The 24,518-nt window shown below is 47.4% G+C and overlaps 1 protein-coding gene across 2 annotated transcripts in view; it reads right to left on the bottom strand.

Annotated features, from left to right (window-relative positions):
• Positions 1–24,518, bottom strand: part of ak1 (adenylate kinase 1) — a 107,242-nt gene that overhangs the window by 34,060 nt on the left and 48,664 nt on the right. For both annotated transcript variants that reach the window (XM_033048908.1, XM_033048909.1), the window contains 2 exons: positions 23,332–23,416; positions 9,451–9,518 (listed from right to left, as the gene is read on the bottom strand). In XM_033048908.1, the coding sequence (XP_032904799.1) occupies positions 9,451–9,518; positions 23,332–23,416 (153 nt within the window). The remainder of the gene's footprint in view (positions 1–9,450; positions 9,519–23,331; positions 23,417–24,518) is intronic.

The following is a 24,518-nucleotide window of genomic DNA, read 5'->3' as shown; positions in this document are numbered from 1 at the left end:
CAGAGTTTGTAAGCTCTCACTGTGACCTGCGTGGGTTTTCTCCGAGATTTTCGGTTTCCTCCCACAGTCCAAAGATGTCCAGGTTTGTAGGTTATTTGGCTTTGTATACATGTGAAATGACCCTCGTGTGTGTAGGATAGTGTTAGTGCGCGGGGATTGCTGGTCAGTGCGGACTTGGTGGGCCGAAGGGCCTGTTTCCGCGCTGTATCTCTAAACTAAACTAAAGTGCTGGGGCTCTTGTTAAGGAAAGCCAAGATATCTTCAGGCAAGTCTTAATAAATTCCTGAATACAATTTATTTCCTGATCATAGAAAATAGGTCCAGGAGTAGGCCATTCAGCCCTTCAATATGATCATGGCTGATCATCCAAAATCAGTACCCCGTTCCTGCTTTATCCCCATATCCCTTGATTCCGTTAGCTCTGAGAACGATATCTAACTCTTTCTTGAATATATCCAGTAAATTGGCCTCCACAGCCTTCTGTGGCAGAGAATTCTACAGATTCACAACTCTCTGGGTGAATTTTTTTTTCCACATCTCAGTCATAAATGGCCAACCCCTTATTCTTAAACTGTGACCCCTGGTTCTGGACTCCCCCAACATTCTAAGACTATCCAATCCCTTAAGAATTTTACATGTTTCTATAAGATCCCCTCTCACCCTTCTAAATTCCAGTGAAATCCCTCACATTGGCCTGGTTCTGGGATGGAATCACTCTTCAGGCCAGTTCAGAAGTTATGTGGACAATCTCAACGAGGGGACCTTCAAAAACTGGCATTATCGTGCTCGGGAACATCAGAGTCAAAGCCAAAGCCGCCTCCATCAATCAGACATATTTGGAGCAGGAGTTATATCTAATCCAGGTTTATGGACAGTGGGTATCACGCCCTTGTTGCTTCCCTGACTCAGGACCAAGCACGAAGGAGCAACAAACACTCACCACCAGACACAATCTTCCCCCACAGCTCAGGCCCTCGAGTCCTGGCAACATCCTTGTCAATCCTCTCTGCACACGTTCCAGTTTCATGGCATCCTTCCTATAGCAGGGTGTGCAAAACTGGGCACAGTGCTCTAAATGTTACAGGAGGAATCTCTCCCGCTTGGTGAGTGCATCGATCAGAGGGCATTCTGACATTTACCATCTGCTATTTTTGGACTGAGGTTGGAGGCAGTCAGGTTGGGAGCTGAATGAAGAACATGCATTCCCTCAGGCTCAGGGTTCCAGCAAAACTGATTGTGTTACTTCCTAAATCAGCAGCGAATGAAGGCAACAGCTGGTTCATGTGTCACAGGGTTCTGAAAGCAGATCCATGGGTCGTGACTCATCTGTCAAAGCACGAACAGAGGGCGGAAGGCCAGCTGACCACAGTACATGTGATGGTATATGATGCCACTTCACTCCCAACACCCCCACTTCAGATCACTGTGGGGGTCTCCAACACCCTTGGAACGAGAGGCGGGAGCTTCTATTGGACTGATCTCCACCCTTGGGTCCAAGAAGCTCTCAAAGTTGTAGCGCTGTCAACAACAGAAAACCAGCAACCCCATATGTTCATGTTTAGGAAGGAACTGCAGATGCTGGAAAATCGAAGGTAGACAAAAATGCTGGAGAAACTCAGTGGGTGAGGCAGCATCTATGGAGCGAAGGAAAGAGGCAACGTTTCGGGCCGAAACCCTTCTTCATATGTTCATGGCCAGTTCCAACAACAGCAGGATGATCATCAACTGTAAAATTACTGAATAGTGTTGGCTGAAGATGGAATATCACAGGTTTCAGGGACAGGACACATGCTCCTCAATCGAAGGTACATGCAAAATGCTGGAGTAACTCAGCGGGTGAGGCAGCATCTCTGGAGAGAAGGAATGGACGACGTTTCGGTTCGAGATCCTTCCTCAGACCCGAAACGTCGCCCATTCCTTCTCTCCAGAGATGCTGCCTCACCCGCTGAGTTACTCCAGCTTTTTGTGCCTACCTTCGATTTTAACCAGCATCTGCAATTCTTTCCTACACACACTCCTCAATCAATCTGTGGCATACGTCTGTTTTCTATTCATAAATGGAAGAGTATGTGACGATCAAGAGTTTGCAGGGCATGACGAATGAACCAATGCTGATGGAGCAATGGAGAACTACTTCTTCAGAAGTCTGAGGAGATTCGGTAGGTCACCGAATATACGCTGTTGAACTTTTACCGGTGCAGAGCGTACTGGTTGGTTGCATCGCGGCCTGGTTCGGTAACTTGCATGCCCAAAAATGAAGGAGGCTGCAGAGATATGTTGACATTGGCCGTCCATCATGGATCCTGACCGCTCCACCATCAGAGGGATCTTCAGGAAGCACTGCCTCAAGGAGGCAGCAATTATCACCAAAGGCCCACAGCACCCCAGCCACACTCTCATCTCGCTGCAACCATCAGGAAGGTGGCACAGGAGCCTGGAAACAATGATCTCCAGGTTCAAGAACAGCTTCTTCCCAGCAACCGTCAGGCTGTGGACTTTGGAAGGAGTAGGATGGGGACCCACAGTCTCGTTTATATCAACGGGTCGATGGTTGAAAGGGTCAAGAGCTTCAAATTCCTGAGCGTGCTCATCTCTGAAGATCTTTCCTGGTCCGAGAACACTGATGCAATTATCAAGAAACCTCATCAGCGCCTCTACTTCCTGTGAAGTTTATGGAGAGTCGGTTTGTCAAGGAGGACTCTCTCTAACTTCTACAGGTGCATAGTAGAGAGCATGCTGACCGGTTGCATCGTGGCTTGGTTCGGCAACTTGAGCGCCCTGGAGAGGAAGAGACTACAAAAAGTAGTAAACACTGCCCAGTCCATCATCGGCTCTGACCTTCCTTCCATCAAGTGATTTATCGAAGTCGCTGCCTCAAAAAGGCTGGCAGTATCATCAAAGACCCACACCATCCTGGCCACACACTCATCTCCCCGCTACCTTCAGGTAGAAGGTACAGGAGCCTGAAGACTGCAACGACCAGGTTCAGGAATAGCTACTTCCCCACAGCCATATGGGTCACAACCGGGGTCTCTGGCACCATAAGTAGGTATGTTGCAAAGCCTACCTGAAGCGTCGCTGAAAATCTGTCGCTGCGGGTGTGTGCGATTTTGGCGCTGTTTAGAGGGGGGCGGGTTTAAAACGCAATTTTCTTTAGGCTGTTCAAATCGAAGATGTTCAGCCTAGTTAATTATTAACGAAAAATCGCTGGAAGACCCCGTCGCAAAAGCTATTATTAGTTTTAAAGGCCTTGGATAATAGTTATAGTAGTTTAAAAATCAATCTCTAAACCCGCGACCACCAGCAACCGCAGGGTCTCATAAAGCAAACCACAGAAGGTTTGTAGCTTATTTTTACATTAAAAAGGGCTTCTTAAGATCCCTTTATACAAAGTTTAATATTGCGAGTAGCTCATTTTGGGCCCATTATATCCCGCAGTATTTTTCTGGGCATTTGAGGGCACAAATCTAGCGCAATGTGAACGTTCTAAACCAGCGCGTTCACAGGATCCCACTAGAAAGCTGATTTAAAATGGACTTTAATTTACAGCAATTGAACACTAAATTCCTTCCATTTGGCCTATAAATTAATGTAAATGAGATTTAAAAATCATGTTTTATTGTGAATCATTTATGAATATTATTTGCACACTTTAAAAATGTTAATCATTTATTAAGAAATGGATAGATGTTTAGATCTAGTAATTGAAGTTTGAAATTAGCTACACTTGGGTAACTAACTAATTATATGCTTTAATTTCAGGTCATCCAAGTAAGATTATTTTATATTTGTTTCAGAATGGTTCAATCTATGATAACTGAAAATTTCATTCAGTTCTCTTAATTTTTAAGAAAGTTATGGGCTTTTGACTGTCCACGATCACAGCTTTTTTGTTACGTCCATAGAAAATCAATAGGGAACAAGATGCTAATTTCCGAGTATGAAATTGGCCATAACTTTTTAAATACATGAGATATGAAAGTGAATTAGGTGTCAAATTAAACTTCTTTTTATGCTTTATCTGATGGGATAAATTACAGACTTGATTTTTAAAATCTCAACATTTTGTAACATTGCTACCATAAGGCAATAGCTCTACCACTGCACCACCGTGTCTCCTTGTTCAATGATCTCGCTCAGTGGTTAAATGTGACAACCATAGTTAGTCTTACTCAACAGCTATTCCGATTGTTTTGTGAGTGGGAGATGCACAGACACATGTAGAAGGCCCCCGAAACATCTCCTATCCATTCCCTCCACAGATACTGCCTGGCCCACTGGGTTACTCCAGCACTTTGTGTCCTACACAAGATGGCACCATCAACAGACACAAGAGCATGTTAGTTTGCCAGTGACAGACCGCAGGGCAGCAATTGGCATTGGATAGGTAACATGGCTGTGGGGGAGCAACGAACACTCACCACCAATCGCATTGGGCCATAGAACTCAGGCACTCAATGCTCCAACCTGTGGAGCCATCGGTGAACCCAACGCAAGCAACGCTGACCAGATCAGCGTCAATGAATTGGAAGAAGGGTCTCGACCCAAAACATCACCCATTCCTTCTCTCCAGGGATGCTGCCTGGTCCTGCTGAGTTACTCCAGCTTTCTGTGTCTGTCTTCAATGAATTGGATATGGGCCAAATCTAGGCAAATGGGGCCAGCTTGGAAGGTCGGCATGGCAAGCTGAGCCAAGTGGCCAAGTGTAAAATAGATAGAGCTCTTAAAGATAGCGGAGTGAAGGGATATGGGGAGAAGGCTGGGATGGAGTACTGATTGTGGATGATCAGCCATGATACAGTGAATGGCGGTGTGCGCTCGAAGGGCCGAATGGCCTACTCCTGCACCTATTGTCTATAACCATGGGAAGATCAAAGGTTGTTCATAGAGATTCACAGTAATTAAGCATGGAAGCAGGCCCTTCAGCCCATCTCATCCACACTCATTAGGATGCTCCATCTGAGCTCGTCCTATTTGCCTACATTTGGCCTACATCCCTCTAAACCCTTCTTATCCATCTATCTGTCCAAATATCTTTTACATTTTGTTACTGTACCTGCCTCAATTACTTCCACTGGCAGCTTGTTCCATAACGCACCATCCTCCGTGTGAACAGGTTGTCCCTCAGGTTCTTATTAGATCCTGCCCCTCTCACCTTAAACCTGTGACCTCTGGTTCGTGATTCCTCAATCCTGGGTAAAATACTCTGTGCGTTCACCTCTCTATTTCCCTCATGATTTTATACACCTCTATAAGATCACACCTCAGTCTCCAAGTGCTCCAAGGATTAAAGAGCCAGCCTGCCCAACCTTCCCCCACAGCTCAGGCCCTCGGGTCCTGGCAACATCCTTGTCAATCCTCTCTGCACACGTTCCAGTTTCATGGCATCCTTCCTATAGCAGGGTGTGCAAAACTGGGCACAGTGCTCTAAATGTTACAGGAGGAATCTCTCCCGCTTGGTGAGTGCATCGATCAGAGGGCATTCTGACATTTACCATCTGCTATTTTTGGACTGAGGTTGGAGGCAGTCAGGTTGGGAGCTGAATGAAGAACATGCATTCCCTCAGGCTCAGGGTTCCAGCAAAACTGATTGTGTTACTTCCTAAATCAGCAGCGAATGAAGGCAACAGCTGGTTCATGTGTCACACGGTTCTGAAAGCAGATCCATGGGTTGTGACTCATCTGTCAAAGCACGAACAGAGGGCGAAAGGCCAGCTGACCACAGTACAGGTGATGGTATATAATGCCACTTCACTCCCAACACCCCCACCCTCCCAACACCCCCAACACCCATCCTCCCACCCTCCCATCCGCCCGCCCTCGGGCTCCTCCTCCTCCTCCCCTTTTCCTTCTTTCTTTCCCCACCCCCCATCAGTCTGAAGAAGGGTTTCGGCCCGAAACGTCGCCTATTTCCTTCGCTCCATAGATGCTGCTGCACCCGCTGAGTTTCCCCAGCAATTGTGTGTACCTTCGATATTCCAGCATCTGCAGTTCCCTTTTGAACACCCCCACTTCAGATCACTGTGGGGGTCTCCAACACCCTTGGAACAAGAGGCTGGAACTTCTATTGGACTGATCTCCACCCTTGGGCCCAAGAAGCTCTCAAAGTTGTAGCGCTGTCAACAACAGAAAACCAGCAACCCCATATGTTCATGTTTAGGAAGGAACTGCAGATGCTGGAAAATCGAAGGTAGACAAAAATGTTGGAGAAACTCAGCGGGTGAGGCAGCATCTATGGAGCGAAGGAAAGAGGCAACGTTTCGGGCTGAAACCCTTCTTCATATGTTCATGGCCAGTTCCAACAACAGCAGGATGATCATCAACTGTAAAATTACTGAATAGTGTTGGCTGAAGATGGAATATCACAGGTTTCAGGGACAGGACACATGCTCCTCAATCAAAGGTACACACAAATTTCTGGATTAACTCAGCGGGTGAGGCAGCATCTCTGGAGAGAAGGAATGGACGATGTTTCGGTTCGAGACCCTTCCTCAGACCCGAAACGTCGCCCATTCCTTCTCTCCAGAGATGCTGCCTCACCCGCTGAGTTACTCCAGCTTTTTGTGCCTACCTTCGATTTTTGTGCCTACCAGCATCTGCAATTCTTTCCTACACACACTCCTCAATCAATCTGTGGCAGACTTCTGTCTTCTATTCATAAATGGAAGAGTATGTGACGATCAAGGGTTTGCAGGGCATGACGAATGAACCAATGCGCTAATGACGGAGCAATGGAGAAGTACTTCTTCAGAAGTCTGAGGAGATTCGGTAGGTCACCGAATATACGCTGTTGAACTTTTACCGGTGCAGATCGTACTGGTTGGTTGCATCGCGGCCTGGTTCGGTAACTTGCATGCCCAAAAATGAAGGAGGCTGCAGAGATATGTTGACATTGCCCAGTCCATCACGGATCCTGACCTCTCCACCATCAGAGGGGTCTTCAGGAAGCACTGCCTCAAGGAGGCAGCAATTATCACCAAAGGCCCACAGCACCCCAGCCACACTCTCATCTCGCTGCGACCATCAGGAGCCTGGAAACAATGACCTCCAGGTTCAAGAACAGCTTCTTCCCAGCAACCGTCAGGCTCTTGAAGCACAATACTGAACACGACCCTACCTCCGCACCCAACCACTATGGACTTTGTACCACCAAGATTATGCTACCTACTTTGGCTTATATTATTACGGTCTGGTTTACCAAGTATAACTGATCATTTATTATATTACTATTTGTTGTGTTGATAATGTGACTGTAAAACTGCAACAAGTAAGAATGTTATTGTTGCTATTGTTTCTACATGGATAGGATCGGGTTTAGAAGGAAGGGAGCTAACTGCAGGCAATAGGATGAGCCCAACATGCCAACTTGGCCAGCATGGACAAGGTGGGCAGAAGGGCCTGTTTCCGTGCTGTGCAACGTTATGGCTCTAAATGCATATTTCAGCAAGGGAAACTGTAAACAAATCATGGGAGTCTGGTCAAATACAAAGATGTTTTGTTTGTGGGTGCCTCGTTGTCTGGAGACTGATATCTGACACTGAGCATACACAAAAACACGAAAGAATAAACAAAAGTCAAAAGTTCCTGTTAGCGCCAGAGGGAAGGAACATAGTAGGCACTCGGAACCGATACCCATGCTCAGCGGTGAATCGGCAGAAAGTTGAGGCAAAGAGTTTAAAGGGGTGACCTTGTGAATCATATATCTCCCTCTCCAGTTCTCAACTGGGTCTTTGTACATGTGAACTATTGCAGAATAGTGAAATGGGGCGTATGGGACCAGCTTAGATGGGGCATCTTGCTCGGCGTGGATGAGTTGGGCCGAAGGGCATGATCCGTGCTGTATCACTCTCTGACTATGTAAATGGGTTGGATTTTGACTTGGAATGACTTCAAGTGCTGTAGGAAATCTGCCCGTCCACCTTAAAGTGTCCCAGATCTTTGTGGAGGTTTGCTGTACTGAATCATTGCTGTTCACAGAAGTTCACCGTGTACAGAGTGACTGCACGGCTTCCGAGATAGAACGGTGACTCCATGTCAGAGGCATTTCATTCACTGCAGTGAACTTAAATGGAGACTGTGTTGCGTGGGATCTCGGGGGGTTTGCTGTGTGCGAGTTGTCATGGGTGTCATAGAGTTCTACAGCACAGAATCAGGCCCCTCGGCCTAACTCGCCCACACCGACCAAGATGCCCCATCTAAGCACATGGGAAACCAGTCATTGGCATACGTTTAAGGTGACAGGGGAAAGATTTAGTCGGAACCCGAGCATCACCTTTGCCCATATTTGACCCAAATCCATCTAAACCTTCCCTATCCATGTACTTGTCCAAGAGTCTTTTTAGTGCTGTTCTAGTACCTGCCCTAACTACCTATTCTGGCAACTCCACGATATACTCACCACCCTCTTGTGTAAAAAAGTTAACGCTCAGGTTCCTATTAAATCTTTCCCCTCCCAACTAAATCTATGCCCTCTAGATGATTTCCCCTACCCTGGGGAAAAGATTCTGTACATTTACTGTATGTATTCCCCTCATGAATTTATACACCTCTATAAGATCACCCCCTCAGCCTCTTGTGCTCCAAGGAATAAAGTCCTAGCCTGCCCAATATCCCCTTATAGTGCAGGCACTCCCCTCCCCTCTCCCCACACCCCCGGGAGTCTTGGCAACAACCTCGTGAATCTTCTCTCCGCTCCTTCCAGCTTAGTGGCACCTTTTTCTGAAGCAGGGCGAGTAAAATTGAACACAATACTCCAATCTGTAACATAACATCCCAACTTCTAAGCTCAATTTCCATCTTTTATCATTCATCCTTTTAGCTTAGTTTAGTTTAGAGATACAGCACAGAAACAGGCCCTTCGGCCCACCGAGTCCGCGCCGACCAGCGATCCCCGCACATTAACACTATCCTACACACACACTACGGGCAATTTACAATTTTACCAAGCCAATTAGCCTACAAACCTGTACGTCTTTTGGAGTGTGGGTGGAAAGCTCTAATCTCGGAGAAAACCCTCGTAGGTCACGGGGAAGGCGTACAAACTCCGCACAGACAGCACCTGCAGTCAGGATCGAACCCGGGTCTCTGACGCTGTAAGGCAGCAACTCTACCGCTGCGCCACAAGACCGGCAACCTTTCAGAAACATTTCACCAGCGGGCAAACGGAAAGGGCTCCCGAGAAGCTGAAGTCAGTCTGAAGAAGGGCACGTCCCGAAACGTCACCCATCCCTTCTCTCCAGAAACACTGCCTGTCCCACTGAGTTACTCCAACATTTTGTGTCTGTCTTCGAGACTCCCGAGAAGTCCTTTGTTTCTTTCTGGGCATGGTCTGCTTTACTAAACAGGGTTCCCGGTGGGAGGGATGACCAGCCATGGGGTGAGCCTGTCTCTCTGCACAAGTACAAGGGTTGGCTGCAGGTGGCAGCCCAGGTAATGCCAGCGGTTACTCACCTGGACAGGTGAGGTCCATGGTCGCCTGGTCTTGTCGGTCGTCTGTAACCACTCCTCACTGGCCGCCTCTGAAGCGAACAGAGAGAAAGCGAGGTGACACCGCTGCTGAATATCCACATTGAAAATCCAGTCCTTCGCACCCGGGCTCCTCCCTGCCTTTGCTGTAACGGAGCCGGGGTGGATGCTCGGAGTCAGGTGCACTGGGTATACTGGCAAACCAGCGGCAGTCGTAGGCATAAGTTTACGGTGAGAGGGGAAAGATTTAGTAGGAACCCGAGCATCAACGCTTTCACACGGAGGGAGGGTGGGTATATGGAATAAACTGCCAGAGACAGAGAGGGTAGTTGAGGCAGGTAGGTACTGTAACACAACACGGAAACAGGCCCTTCAGCCCATGTCGTCCATGCTGATCAGATGCCCCAACTAAGCTAGCCCCATTTACCAGCATTGCCCTATATCCCTCTAAGCCTTTCCTATCAATCTACCTGTCCAAGTGTCTTTTAGATGCTGTTATTGTACCTCCTCTGGTAGCTCGATCCATAAACCTATTATCCTCAGAGTGTAATAGTTGCCCCTCAGGTTCCTACTAAATCCTTCTTCACTCACTTTCCACCTACGTTCTCTGGTTCGTGATTCCCCCACCGCTGCTAAAAGACTCCGTACAATCACCCTATCTATTCCCCTCATGATTTTGTACATCTCTATTAGATCACCCCATAGTCTCAAACACTCCATGGAGGGTCCTCCAAAAGCAGCCTCGGAGGCACGAACGAGCGAGATGGTGGTCGGACTCATAGTGGGGGGGGGGGGGGGGGGGGGGGGGGGGGGGGGAGGGGGTGATGTGCAGGGACGGTACACACCAAGTCTGACCCCAACTTCTGAATGCATGGTAAAGGATCAGTGTTGGTCCCGAGACAGAAACAGCAGTGTGCTTACCTGGACTGCACCCCTCAGCACTTCCTCACAGACCCAACCTCAGTATTAAAATTGGGAGGGGAAGCAAAGAGCCTCAGCAATGCGTGTTGGCACCTCAACCTTTCTGAACCCAAGGATCGATTTGAATGGATTCAATGGATATGCTGGGGATGAGGAGGTGTGGAACATGTGTAATAGATGAGATTGCGGTGTCTTGACATCAACGTTTGGCACTGAATTTAAGGGCCAAAGGGCCTCTTTCTATGCTCTACTTTTCGCTGGTCTACGAACGTAGATCCAGGAAGTTTTGCAGAAGGTTGGAAGGGATGATGCAGAAAATGTATGAGAGTAAATGAATACAAAGGCAACATTTAATCCAGCCATGAAGATCACAGAAAGTAAAACCAAATAATTCCATGAATCGCGTTGAATTAGAGGAATCTCCCACCACTATGTTTGTTAAGACACACAGTGCTGGAGGAACTCCATGGTTCAGGCAGCATCTGGGAAGGGAGGAACAAACGATGCTTCGGGTCAGGACCTTTCTCCAGGCAGATAACTTTTCAAGTCGGGATCGTCCTGACGTGAATCGCCCTCGGTCCATTCCCTCCACAGATGTTGCCCACGTTCTCCAGCACTTTGTGTTTTGCTCAAGTTTCCAGCATCTGCGGTTCCTTGTGTCTCTCTCCATTAACCTCCTGATGACAATGCTTTCAATCTACAGTGTTAGTTCTCATGGCGCAGTCTGCATGGGTCTGGCGACCCACAGAACATGCCCATTCAACCCTCTCAATAACACACTGACCTGAGCTGTAACATGGTGCTGCCAGGTATAGTCATTCATTCACAGGCTTCCTATTTATTTAACGAAACATCAAGATGATAGCTGTGGAGTCAGTGCAACTAATGTGATGGACTTTGAAAACATAGAATAAAATATGAGAAAAATTTAAAAAGTAAGAGAGCTGCTGCCTCACAGCCAGAGACTGGGATCAATCCTGACCTCCGGTGTGGAATGTGTGGAGTTTAATGTTCTCTCTGTGACTGTGTGGTTTGTCTCCAGGTGCTCCGGTTTCCCTCCACGTCCCAAAGATGTGTGGGTTTAAAGACTCATTAGACTCTGTAAATTGCCCCTAGTGTGTATGGAGTGTATGAGAAAGTTTGAGTTGTGTGATCAATAGTTGCCGTGGAATTGGTGGGCTGAATTAGCCCCTGTAATTTGCCCTGAGTGTATGGGGAGCAGGTAACTACTCGTGTCTTCATCACGCTGCTGCTGGTGCTAATGCTAGTTGGAGCTTGCTACGTACAAATGTCCGACACTACAAGGTGCCTACACTATCACCAGGCTGGTGAAAGGGCCAATTTAAAATAAAAGCAGCAATCCGTTGACCATAAACTTGCACCAGAGAGCCACCTCTTTGTGCCCAGTCTCCAGCATATGCTCAAGCACTTTTGGGCATGTCTGAATCGTGATGCTATCTTGGGAAGTTATTTCACCCAGTTATTTGTGAGCTCTCCAGCCCCTTTGCTTCCTGCTCAGTTCAGCCCTTGTGCAGGGGATGAAGGTGAACTCCTGTGCAGAACAGATGCTCAGGGGCGCCCTCTGCTGCCACACTCCTGCTGTTGCTGCTGCTCTTTCCACATCCAGTTAAGTCTTTGCAGGACTGAAATACTGACACCACACTTTGAGCAGCAACAGTTTGAATGCTTGATTGAAAGAAAGATACAGCATTAGGGTTAGCAGTGGCTTCTTGCATACGCCATCTGGCTGGTTTACATTAGAGCGATGTGTAGGGAGGAACTGCTGGTTTAAACCGAAGATAGTGACTTCTTCTTGATGTGAAATTGAACACAATACTCCAATCTGTAACATAACATCCCAACTTCTAAGCTCAATTTCCATCTTTTATCATTCATCCTTTTAGCTTAGTTTAGTTTAGAGATACAGCACAGAAACAGGCCCTTCGGCCCACCGAGTCAGCGCCGACCAGCGATCCCCGCACATTAACACTATCCTACCCAGTAACTACCCAGTTACTCCAGCTTTATGAGTCTATCCTTTGCATTAGGGTTAGGTAGGATCCTAGGCAGCTGTAGAGGCCGTCAATTGATATTTTTAAGACAGACATTGATAGATTCTTTATTCTAGAACGGGTGTCAGGGGTTATGGGGCGAAGGCAGGAGAATGGGGCTGGGAGGGAGTGAGAGAGAGAGAGAGAGAGATAGATCAGCCATGATTGAACGGTGGAGTAGACAAGATGGGCCAATTGGCCCAATTCCGCTCCTGGAACTTCTGAACACATGTTCCATGAGGAAGTGGGGCCACTGGCCGTTCCTTCTGTGGGTCCAGCAGTGTGGAGCTCCCTACAGAGCTTGTGCAGGGAGCTGGCACTAAGTTGGAACCAATATATTCAGCAAGAAATATGGACCTAAAATCTGGGAGGGATCTGCAAGGGGCAACTGGTCTTACGCCGACCAAAAGTCTCATCAACCCTTCCGCGAGTTGATGAAACCTTTGGACCAGAGAGTGTGTGTTCTCTCAGTCCCCGACACGAGGTCTAGGGCCACAACCGTGTGGTCCCTGCCCCTGCTGACATCACTGCTCTGGGCATTCACCTCAAGCTCTGCAGAGCCCAGTCACGGGTTAACAGGGTTCATCTCCAGAGATGGAAAGTTCACAATCAATAAGGTCCAATCCCCTACATTTTGCTGAACTCCATTCTCCCAGATCCCTGCCCCTCATCCTTATCCATGCTCTCAGGCAAGGCTGTGGGGAGCTGTAATGTGTGGGGAAAAACCCCCCAAAAAACTCCATCAATTTGCCCAGGATCATTGTCTTGGCCACGAAGATCCCACCCACCTGGGGCTTACGTCAATGGCTGCCGTGGCAACCACGCACTTTCTGCACCTGGAGCCAACAAATTGATTAAAGTGCCCTCCATCCACAGAATCTGCACAGACAGCAAGAATAACCCCCACAGCTCACTGACTTTCAGATCCACTTGACCCCTCTCATCAGGGGATAGTTGGAAGCAGTGGAAGAACCACACTGGAGCTCAGCGGGGTCAGGCAGCATCTGCGGAGGGAGTGGACAGATGGCGCTTAGGGCCGGGACCATTCTTCAGGCGGATCGGAATGGGGGGTGATGGGGGGTGGAGAAAGCTGGAAAAGAGGCGGGGCCAAGGCAAAGCCTGGGAAGTGGTAGATGGGTACAGTCCACACACACCAGTCCATCATAACTTTTGAAATGAAGCCAAATCCTATCCAGAAGCTGATTCTCAACAATCTGCCATCTCGGGGAGACATAAAAACACCATTAATGAAGAGCGGAGGCTACATTCCCCTGCGTTCAAAATTAATCAACATTTCGGAAAATATTTGTTTTAAGGGATAGGGTAAATGCACTGATTCATATTCCCAGGGTAGGGGAAATCAAGAACTAGAGGGTATAGGTTTCAGATGAGAGGGGAAGGATTCAATAGGAACCTGGGGGGGGGATAACTTTTTCAGCAGGGGGCGGCGGATATATGGAATGAGCTGCCAGTGGGGGAACAACAACAAGATTTAATAGACATTCAGACAGATGCATGGGTAGGAAAGGTTGAAAGGAATATGGGCCAAATGGGACCAACTTAGATGGGACATCTCAGTGGACATGGGTGAGTTGGGCCGAAGGCTCTGTTTCCGTGAGACATGACTCTATGGGATTAATAGTCCTTTATTATTTTGTGATACCATTTGGAACACAAATTGCTGTCAATGCAACGGTGATTACATTGAAAAAAAAGTACTTCACTGCTACAAGGCGCAACACAACATGGCGAGATTAGAACTGGAACATAGACGCTGGAATGTTGAGCAAAACACAATGTGCTGGAAGAACTCAGCGGGTCAGGCAGCATCTGTGGAGGGAAATGGACAGACGACGTTTCATCTGACGTTGGCACCGCACGTAGACAGTTTGTCTTTTTAACCTCCACAGATGCTGTTTATTTTTGCTCAGGAACCGGAACATATCTCTTTGTTCTAGATCAATCTTTGCGTTTAGGACCGTTTCCCCATGGACTACACATGGGGTTCAATATCTTCAGTGTTGACCCGTGGCAGGGCTAGTGGACAGAGTGAATGAGAGGCCAAATGCAAGGCCAATATACCAGAGTGTTCTCAGTAACCAAGGGGGGAGGGGGAGGTCCTGGCACCAACAACATGAACATCCCTTAATATAGGACCCAACGTATGAAACCAGGTGCAATGCAGAAAGATGATCCCTTAACTGACACACACCAGCAGCTGTGTGAAAGCTGCCCAACTCACGTTCTACTTTCCCAATTACACCATCCAACTGTAGCTGAAAAGAAATGAGCTGGCAGGAGAATAGACAGGGTACATTGCTGAGAATCCCATCGCACCATACAGGAACTCATCCCTATCAAATTTAAGTTGCGTTTATGGGCATATCCACAGGTACAGTATAATGAAGATCTTGCTTGCTGCAGCATCGCAGGCACAGAGAATGTGGCGAATCCCTGAGTGCTCTTCCACTGCACTGTTCCATTGCATATTCATTGATTAAATTGATTGATTGAAAGGTACAGCATGGAAACAGGCCCTTCGGCCCACTGATTCCAGGCCGACCATCACCTGTTCACACTAGTTCTGTGTATCTCACCTTCACATCCACTCCTTCCACATGAGGGAGAGTTTACAGAGGCCAATTAACCTACAAACCTGCAAGTCTTTGGGTTGCGGGAGGAAACCGGAGCGCCCGGAGGAATCCCACGCGGCCACAGGGGGAATGCACAAACTTCATGTCGACAGCACCCAAGGTCAGGATTGAACCTGGGTCTCTGGCGCTGTGAGGCAGTGGCTTAATCAGCCGTGCCACCGTGCCACCCTTCAAGTCCAGTCAACTCAGAACAAGCATTTCACTGCATCTCTGCTCACATAGAAGCATAGAAACATAGACACTAGGTGCAGGAGGAGGCCATTCAGCCCTTTGAGCCAGCACCACCATTCATTGTGATCATGGCTGATCGTCCCCTATCAATAACCCATAGAAACATAGACACTAGGTGGAGGAGGAGGCCATTCACGTGACAATAAACTAGCTAACTTAGACACGCACACAGAACATGAATTATACATGAATTATCATGGACAGCTTAGCTTGGCCCACTAATTCAGGTGTGGAGAAAGGCCTTTGACCTGAAACATTAACTCTGCTTCCTCTCTGCTGATATTGCCTGATCTGTTGAGTATTTCCAGCATTTTCTGCTTTTATTCTACTGTCAAGAGGTTCGATGATCAGAAGGTGAAAGTTATCTGCTGGGGGTAATTAGAATTATGAGTTGAATGTTTGAGGAATTCTGCATTGTAGGATGTTGTTGTGGTTTTGGATTTAATTCTTAAAGGGTGTTGGGGCAGGTTCATTCGAAAACCAATCAACAACGAGACATTGGGTGGGCCGGAGGGAAGAAAGGGCGAGCAGGATTAACTGGAGAGTTACTGTGAGCTAGTATGAGAACAATGGGCCAAATGGCCTTCTTGCTTTCATGCATGCAGCCAAAGTAAAAGCCAAGCCCAAATCGGACAGATTGCCTCAGATCTCTGGGCCAGATGCCAGAGTCTACATTTGGACATCAAGTCCCCAGACACATATCGTTTTCCTGTTGATGTGCCCGATTCGTGGTACAGAGAAACTGGAGCCTGCAGCTAGTCCTTCTTTCTGGTAATCTCCTAAAACTTCCAGTAAACTCTGAAGGCATTGCACCGCTGGAATTCCCCCAAGAGCATTTATTTGTTAAATGTTAACTTCCAGATAAGAGGATTCTTCAGTTTATTGGCGAGTGTGGAGAGAAGAGGATTTTAAAATCAGCGGAATTAAATCCGGCTGATTAAAATGTTCCAGATGCATATTCCAGGCAAGATTCATGTGCAGCTTCGTAATGGAGCACTTTGTCTTCACAATTAACCTGGGCAGTATAAAAATAAATGGATTAACTCTGAAACTGCTCTAAATTCCTGTGGATTTTCATGGCTGATGGTTTGAACCATGATCTCTATGTCAATAGGAGTGGCACAATGACTGCTGGTAGAGCTGCCGCCTCACAGCACCAGAGACCCAGGTTTGATCCTGACCTCGGGTGCTGTCGGCGTGGAGTTTGCAAGTTCTTTCTGTGACCCCGTGGGTTTCCTCCGGTTGCTCAAGTTTTGTCCCACATCCCGCAAAGACATACGGGCTTGTAGGTTAATTGGCCACCATTGTCCCTGGTGTGCAAGGAATGTATAACATGGGACTAGTGTGAATGAGTGAATGATGGCCAGCGTGGACTCAGTGGGCCAAAGGGCCTGTTTACATGCTGAACCTCTGAACTAAATCAAAGGAGGTGAAAGAAAAGGCCAGAGAAAGCATTTAAAGTGACAGGAATGGGATCTTGGACCATGGAGTGTTTGATGCATATCCGCAATGAGATTGCAGTGTCGGGGGCCAGGCCGGGGGAGAAACCAGAGCAATGGGTGGATTGTCATGTGCAGGGTATTGTTGGGACTAGTTTCTGCATTATTTCTTGCAGATGGATGTGGAGGACACAATACCTGGGGGATTGGGGAAATGGGACAAAGCTGATTTAGTGATGGCATACCTCCAGCATTTTCCGCTCAACATTAACATATACAGATGCTCAGCGGAAGTCCCGACATGGCAAACTGAGCACCATACTCCAAGTGCAGACTCACCAACGTCTTGTTCAACTGTAGCATAACGTTCCAACTTCTACACTCAATTTCCTGATTCATGAAGGTCAGTGTGCCAAAAGCCTCCATCAACCTATCTAACCGCAATGCCACTTGCAGGGAACTATGTACGTGTATCCCAAAATCCCTACAACTCTCCACAGGACCCTGCCTTTCACCGTGAATGTCCTGCCCTGATTTGACTTCGCAAAAATGCAAGGTCTTGCACTTATCTGGATTTAACTCCATTAACCATTCAAATGATTATTCTTATTAACTTGCGTTTGGTCTTTCAATGCAGCATGCCTTTCAAATCAGTGGGGATTCTCTTTCCAAAGAACAGGTGCTAAGAATAAAACTTGCCTCTTCATGCATTCCCTAGTAAGCTGGAGCCACTCCCTGTCAGATATGTAATTGAATAAGCGCTACATGTGCCAAATAGCGTTATATCGACAGCAGCGAACAATGTTAACATTCTCTCTGGATCTCTGATGCATGAACATGCTGTCATGCTTGAATTCCTGGTAATGGGTGCAGGCAGTGAGAGAGGGCAGGTTAAAAGCTGTGCGATGTGTGGAGGAACAGGTTGTAACATGCGGCTGTTACATCAGAACCTTGACTGATACAACTTGTTTGTGTAAAAAAAAAAAGACAAAATGCTGGAGTAACTCGGTGGATCAGGCAGCATCTCTGGAGAACATGGATAGGTGACGTTACAGGTCGGGACCCCTCTTCAGCCTGAGTGTAGCGGGGTGGGAGAAAGCTGGAAGAGATGTCCATTTTGGTGGCAAAAACATGAAAGCAGACTATTATCTAAATGGTGACCGACTAGGAAAAGGGGAGATGCAGCGAGATCTGGGTGTCATGGTACACCAGTCATTGAAAGTGGGCATGCAGGTGCAGCAGGCAGTGAAGAAAGCGAATGGTATGTTAGCTTTCATAGCAAAAGGATTTGAGTATAGGAGCAGGGAGGTTCTACTGCAGTTGTACAGGGTCTTGGTGAGACCACACCTGGAGTATTGCGTACAGTTTTGGTCTCCAAATCTGAGGAAGGACATTATTGCCATAGAGGGAGTGCAGAGAAGGTTCACCAGACTGATTCCTGGGATGTCAGGACTGTCTTATGAAGAAAGACTGGATAGACTTGGTTTATACTCTCTAGAATTTAGGAGATTGAGAGGGGATCTTATAGAAACTTACAAAATTCTTAAGGGGTTGGACAGGTTAGATGCAGGAAGTTTGCTCCCGATGTTGGGGAAGTCCAGGACAAGGGGTCACAGCTTAAGGATAAGGGGGAAATCCTTTAAAACCGAGATGAGAAGAACTTTTTTCACACAGAGAGTGGTAAATCTCTGGAACTCCCTGCCACAGAGGGTAGTCGAGGCCAGTTCATTGGCTATATTTAAGAGGGAGTTAGATGTGGCCCTTGTGGCTAAGGGGATCAGAGGGTATGGAGAGAAGGCAGGTACGGGATACTGAGTTGGATGATCAGCCATGATCATATTGAATGGCGGTGCAGGCTCGAAGGGCCGAATGGCCTACTCCTGCACCTAATTTCTATGTTTCTATGTTTCTATGTGGGGGTGAGACAAAGTTCAGCGAGTGATAGGTGGATACAAGCGAGGGGGGCGGGGGCGGTTTTTATTGACTGATATTTGGACAAAGGTTGGAATTAAAAAGACAAAAAAAAGTGTGAGATGAGGAGATAAGGATAGAAGATGCACAGACTGTGAAGTCAGAGGATGGAATACAGATGGTAGTGTTAGGGGGGAAACAAGAGGGAGAAATGGTTGCACATCCAGGTGGGGCACAGGGAAGGAAGTGGGAAAAATGAGAGGGGGAGGGGGGGCTCCAACCATAGATTCCCCCCCACACCCTCCCATCCAAGCGGTGGTCCTCTCATCATGCCTGCTGTTTATTGGGTGGGCTCAATGCTGATGAACCAGCCAACAGCCGACACGATAAAGGCAGCAGTGCCATGAAAGGGTTAACCTAGACTCACGATGTCCACACATTCCGGGGAGCTAATGAGGAACTGATACTCGCTTAACAACTCAACACATCCTGCTCTCAAATGGATTCCATGTTACACATCAGCTGCCTGCTCAGACCGACCGAGCAGAGGCAACGACCATTGACGAGTTGACAGCTGACACTGCCAAGGAAGGAACATCATCAGTTAAGGTCTGAAGTAGGGCCTCAACCCAAAATGTCACCTGTTCCTTTTCTCTGGAGATGCTGCCTGATCCGCTGAGTATCTCCAGCTTTTTGTGTCTACCTTTGGTTTAAACCAGCATCTGCAGTTCTTTCCTACACATCATCAATTATCCCATTTACTAGTGGACAATATGGACCACACAGCCGGCGTCAAGAGGCAGTGACTTTAAGTTGAGAGGGACAAAGTTTAAAGGAGATGTGCAGGGCAAGTTGTTCTTCTACAGAGGGTGGTGGGTGCTTGGAACACGCTACCGCATGGTGGTGGAGGCAGATGCGATAGTGGTGATTAAGATGCTTTTGGAGACGCACGTGGATATGCAGGGAATGGAGGGATATGGATTATGTGCAGGCAGATGGTCTTGGCACCATGTTCGGCACAGATATTGGGGTCCTGTGCTGTGCTGTTCTATGCTTCCCTCCCACTCGCAAATGGGTCACAGCAAAACGTTTGTTGTTTCTGGCACACTGGATTGAATAGTATTCAAATCTTGCACCACATATGGAAGATAAGAGCGTGGAATGGAATGTGCTATTCAACAGGCTCTTGTGTGATAATATATTCAGGCATGGGGACTGGGCTAATTCCTCCCCCAACCACCATTCATCCTGCTGCCTCATATCATCCACTCAGTTCAGGATTATTCAAATGATAAATCCCAGAGCCGGTCTACATTTCCATTTCTGTGGCTCGATGATCTTAGCAATGCAAATATATTGAAGAGCAGGGGCACCAGAGGGCAGCTCTGAGACCGACATTATTTAAAGCTCGGTCCTTGCAAGGAAAGAGAGAGGAAAGTGAGGATTCAGTACAAAATCTTTACACATCCCCAATCCTTTCCACTCGTCACTTTAATTCCATGTTTAATGCATCTTGTGTTTTAGGACTGTTGGCAGATCAAATTCCCCTCTGGGATAAATAAAGTTCGATCGGATCGTATTGCATACTTGCAGTAACATTGTGAAAGATCACAAAGTGCTGGAGTAACTCAGCAGGTCAGGCAGCTGCTTGAACTGCCGAGTTACTCCAGCACATTGTGCCTTTTTTTTGGTAAACCAGCATCTGCGGTTGCTTGTGTCTACAGGACACCTGGGCCAGTCCGCAAATTATCCACATGGTGATTCGATTTTCTTTTCCTCCATTAGTCTCAGTTCCAACTCAACCTCCTCACAGCTGATGATCACAGTCTCTCACTGGCATGTCCTATTCCTGGCCTTACAACCATGCATTGTAGACAGTGCCACACAGCAAGGAAACAGGCCCTTCAGCCCATCTCGTCCATGCCGACCAAGGTGCCCCATCTAAGCTAGTTCCTTTGCCTGTGTTTGGCACATGTCCCCTAAACCTTTCTCATCCATGTAACTGCCCAAATATCTTTTATGTGTTGTTATTGTACCTGCCTCAAGTACATCCTCTGGCAGCTCATTCCATATACCCAGCACCCTCTGTGTGAATAGTTGCCCTTCAGGTTCCTATTAAATCTTTCCCCTCTCACCTTAAATCTATACCCTCCAGTTCTTGATTCCCCTACCCTGGGTAAAAGACTCAGCCCCTCGGCCTCCTGCGCGCCAAGGCCTGCCCAACCTCCTCCAACAGCTCAGGCCCTCGAGTCCTAGCAACATCCCCGTAAATCTTCTCTGCACTCTTTCCAGTTTAAATGCAACTTTCCTACAGCAGGGAGACCAAAACTGAACCGAGTACTTCAATCGTGCCTCCCCAATGTGCTGTGTAACTGTAATGCGATGCCCCAAATTCTATACGCCATTCCGTGATGAAGGCCAACATGCCAAACGCCTTCTTCACCACCTTATTTACTTGTGACACCACTTTCGAGGAACTATGTACTTGTACTCTTCGATTGCTTTGCTCCGCAACACTCCCCAGGGTCCACCTGTTCACTGTGAATGTGGTGATTAAGATGCGATAGTGGTGATTAAGATGCTTTTGGAGACGCACGTGGATATGCAGGGAATGGAGGGATATGGATTATGTGCAGGCAGATAAGAGTTGGTCTTGGCACCATGTTCGGCACAGATATTGGGGCCCTGTGCTGTGCTGTTCTATGCTTCCCTCCCACTCGCAAATGGGTCACAGCAAAACGTTTGTTGTTTCTGGCACACTGGATTGAATAGTATTCAAATCTTGCACCACATATTGAAGATAAGAGCGTGGAATGGAATGTGCTATTCAACAGGCTCTTGTGTGATAATATATTCAGGCATGGGGACTGGGTTAATTCCTCCCCCAACCACCATTCATCCTGCTGCCTCATATCATCCACTCAGTTCAGGATTATTCAAATTATAAATCCCAGAGCTGGTCTACATTTCCATTTCTGTGGCTCGATGATCTTAGCAATGCAAATATATTGAAGAGCAGGGGCACTAGAGGGCAGCTCTGAGACCGACATTATTTAAAGCTCGGTCCTTGCAAGGAAAGAGTGAGGAAAGTGAGGATTCAGTACAAAATCTTTACACATCCCCAATCCTTTCCACTCGTCACTTTAATTCCATGTTTAATGCATCTTGTGTTTTAGGGCTGTTGGCAGATCAAATTCCCCTCTGGGATAAATAAAGTTCGATCGGATCGTATTGCATACTTGCAGTAACATTGTGAAAGATCACAAAGTGCTGGAGTAACTCAGCAGGTCAGGCAGCTGCTTGAACCGACGAGTTACTCCAGCACATTGTGCCTTTCTTTTGGTAAACCAGCATCTGCGGTTGCTTGTGTCTACAGGACACCTGGGCCAGTCAGCAAATTCTCCACATGGTGATTCGATTTTCTTTTCCTCCATTAGTCCCAGTTCCAACTCAACCTCCTCACAGCTGATGGTCACAGTCTCTCACTGGCATGTCCTATTCCTGGCCTTACAACCATGCATTGTAGACAGTGCCACACAGCAAGGAAACAGGCCCTTCAGCCCATCTCGTCCATGCCGACCAAGGTGCCCCATCTAAGCTAGTTCCTTTGCCTGTGTTTGGCACATGTCCCCTAAACCTTTCTCATCCATGTAACTGCCCAAATATCTTTTATGTGTTGTTATTGTACCTGCCTCAAGTACATCCTCTGGCAGCTCATTCCATATACCCAGCACCCTCTGTGTGAATAGTTGCCCTTCAGGTTCCTATTAAATCTTTCCCCTCTCACCTTAAATCTATACCCTCCAGTTCTTGATTCCCCTACCCTGGGTAAAAGACTCAGCCCCTCAGCCTCCTGCGCGCCAAGGCCTGCCCAACCTCCTCCAACAGCTCAGGCCCTCGAGTCCTAGCAACATCCCCGTAAATCTTCTCTGCACTCTTTCCAGTTTACATGCAACTTTCCTACAGCAGGGAGACCAAAACTGAACCGAGTACTTCAATCGTGCCTCCCCAATGTGCTGTGTAACTGTAATGCGATGCCCCAAATTCTATACGCCATTCCCTGTGATGAAGGCCAGCATGCCAAACGCCTTCTTCACCACCTTATCTACTTGTGACACCACTTTCGAGGAACTATGTACTTGTACTCTTCGATTGCTTTGCTCCGCAACACTCCCCAGGGTCCACTGGTTCACTGGGAATGTCCTGCCCGGGTTTGACGTCCCAAAATACAACACCTCACACTTTAAACTCCATTAAACTCCAATAACCATTATTGGTCAATGCCGTCCCTTCCCCAAACCTATTAATGTGCGGTTTAGAAACAGGGTCAAAAACTCCGGGATGCTGGAAATCCAAAATTTAAAAAAAAAACATTCCTGCTGTTTTTCTCTCCACAGATGCCGCCTGACCTGCAGAGTGTTTCCAACATTGCTGTTAGATCCAGACCAGTCTTTACGAGACCCCTCTCACGCCGGGAGATCGCGCACCTTAGCTGAACCTTGTCACAGAACAATCATCAGAAAGCCAACAAGTTGTTTCAAGGAACTGCAGAGGGAGTTGCTTCCAAGAATGCCTTCCTGTTTGGAGCGCTGCATCCTTGGAACTTCCTGCCTCGCACTCGAGAGGGAAGTAGCAGTCATTTCCCAAAACAAATCTTACCATGTCTTCCTGTCGAGAACAGTCTCTCTACCACGGCGGCATTGATATCATTGAATATGTCTTCTTCCTCACGATCCGCACCCAACTGGAACATGTTGGAAAATGAGAAAAAGGAAAACTAAATTTTCCACATTGCACAACATTGCTGCCCACCCTAACTGTGTGCTGGATGCCTTCAAATGATAATTATTATGTCGATAAAGATTTTCTCCGAGTGTATACAAAGCTGGCATTGGCATCTAACAAGATGTTAGGAGAATCGGGAAAAGCCTTGGGAAAATGTATGGACATTTAGCAGCTTTCTAGAGGATAGGGAGGAGGCAATTCTAGAGCCAGGGACCCAGGCAGCTGAAGGCACGAGCTCCATGAAGAAGGGTCTCGACCCGAAACGTCACCCATTCCTTCTCCCCAGAGATACTGCCTGTCCCACTGAGTTACTCCAGCATTTTGTGTCAATACTCCATGCCTGGTGGAGATTGCCTGGTCCGAACAGGTACTAATGTTAACATCATCGAAGGGATGGATCTACAGGAGGCGCTGCCTCTAAAGGGCAGCCAGCATCATCAGAAACCCCACACCACCATGGCCACGCTCTTCTCTCACTACCACCAAGGGGAAGGTGGTACAGGAGCCGAAAAACCGTGACCTCCAAATTCCGGACATCAGTCTGAAGAAGAGTCATGACCCGAAACGTCACCTATTTCCTTCGCTCCATAGATGCTGCCTCACCCGCTGAGTTTCTCCAGCATTTTTGTCTACCTCCAAATTCCAGCAGATCTTTTCTCAGCAAGTATCTGGTTCTTAAACACTGCACAGCACTAACCTGGGGTGGGAGATTGCAACCGTCACGTGGTCCGCCCTGTTTCGACGAATGCAATCAACCTGGCGTGCACAATCAAGTAAGATCAAATAGAACAAGCTGTCCAACAACTTTAGGCTGTGCACGCCATACGCAAGAAGATGATCACTAACCTCAGCAACTATGACCTTCTATGACTCTGCTTGCACTACAGATTTTGGTTTTGCACTATTATAGTTGCCTAGTATTGCTGTTATTAATGTATTGTATCATTGATTATTATATATTATCTTTGTGCAATTGCGCCTCCTACAGGCCTGTTCGGCTGCAGCAAGTAAGCAATGCATTGGATCAGATGCAGAGAGGGGAGATTAGTTTAACCTGACAT

The sequence above is a fragment of the Amblyraja radiata genome, chromosome 32, assembly GCF_010909765.2.
Source record: "Amblyraja radiata isolate CabotCenter1 chromosome 32, sAmbRad1.1.pri, whole genome shotgun sequence".
Lineage (NCBI taxonomy): Eukaryota > Metazoa > Chordata > Chondrichthyes > Rajiformes > Rajidae > Amblyraja > Amblyraja radiata.
The sequence above is the reverse complement of the archived record's forward strand: the minus strand, read 5'-3'. Positions and strand labels throughout refer to the sequence as shown.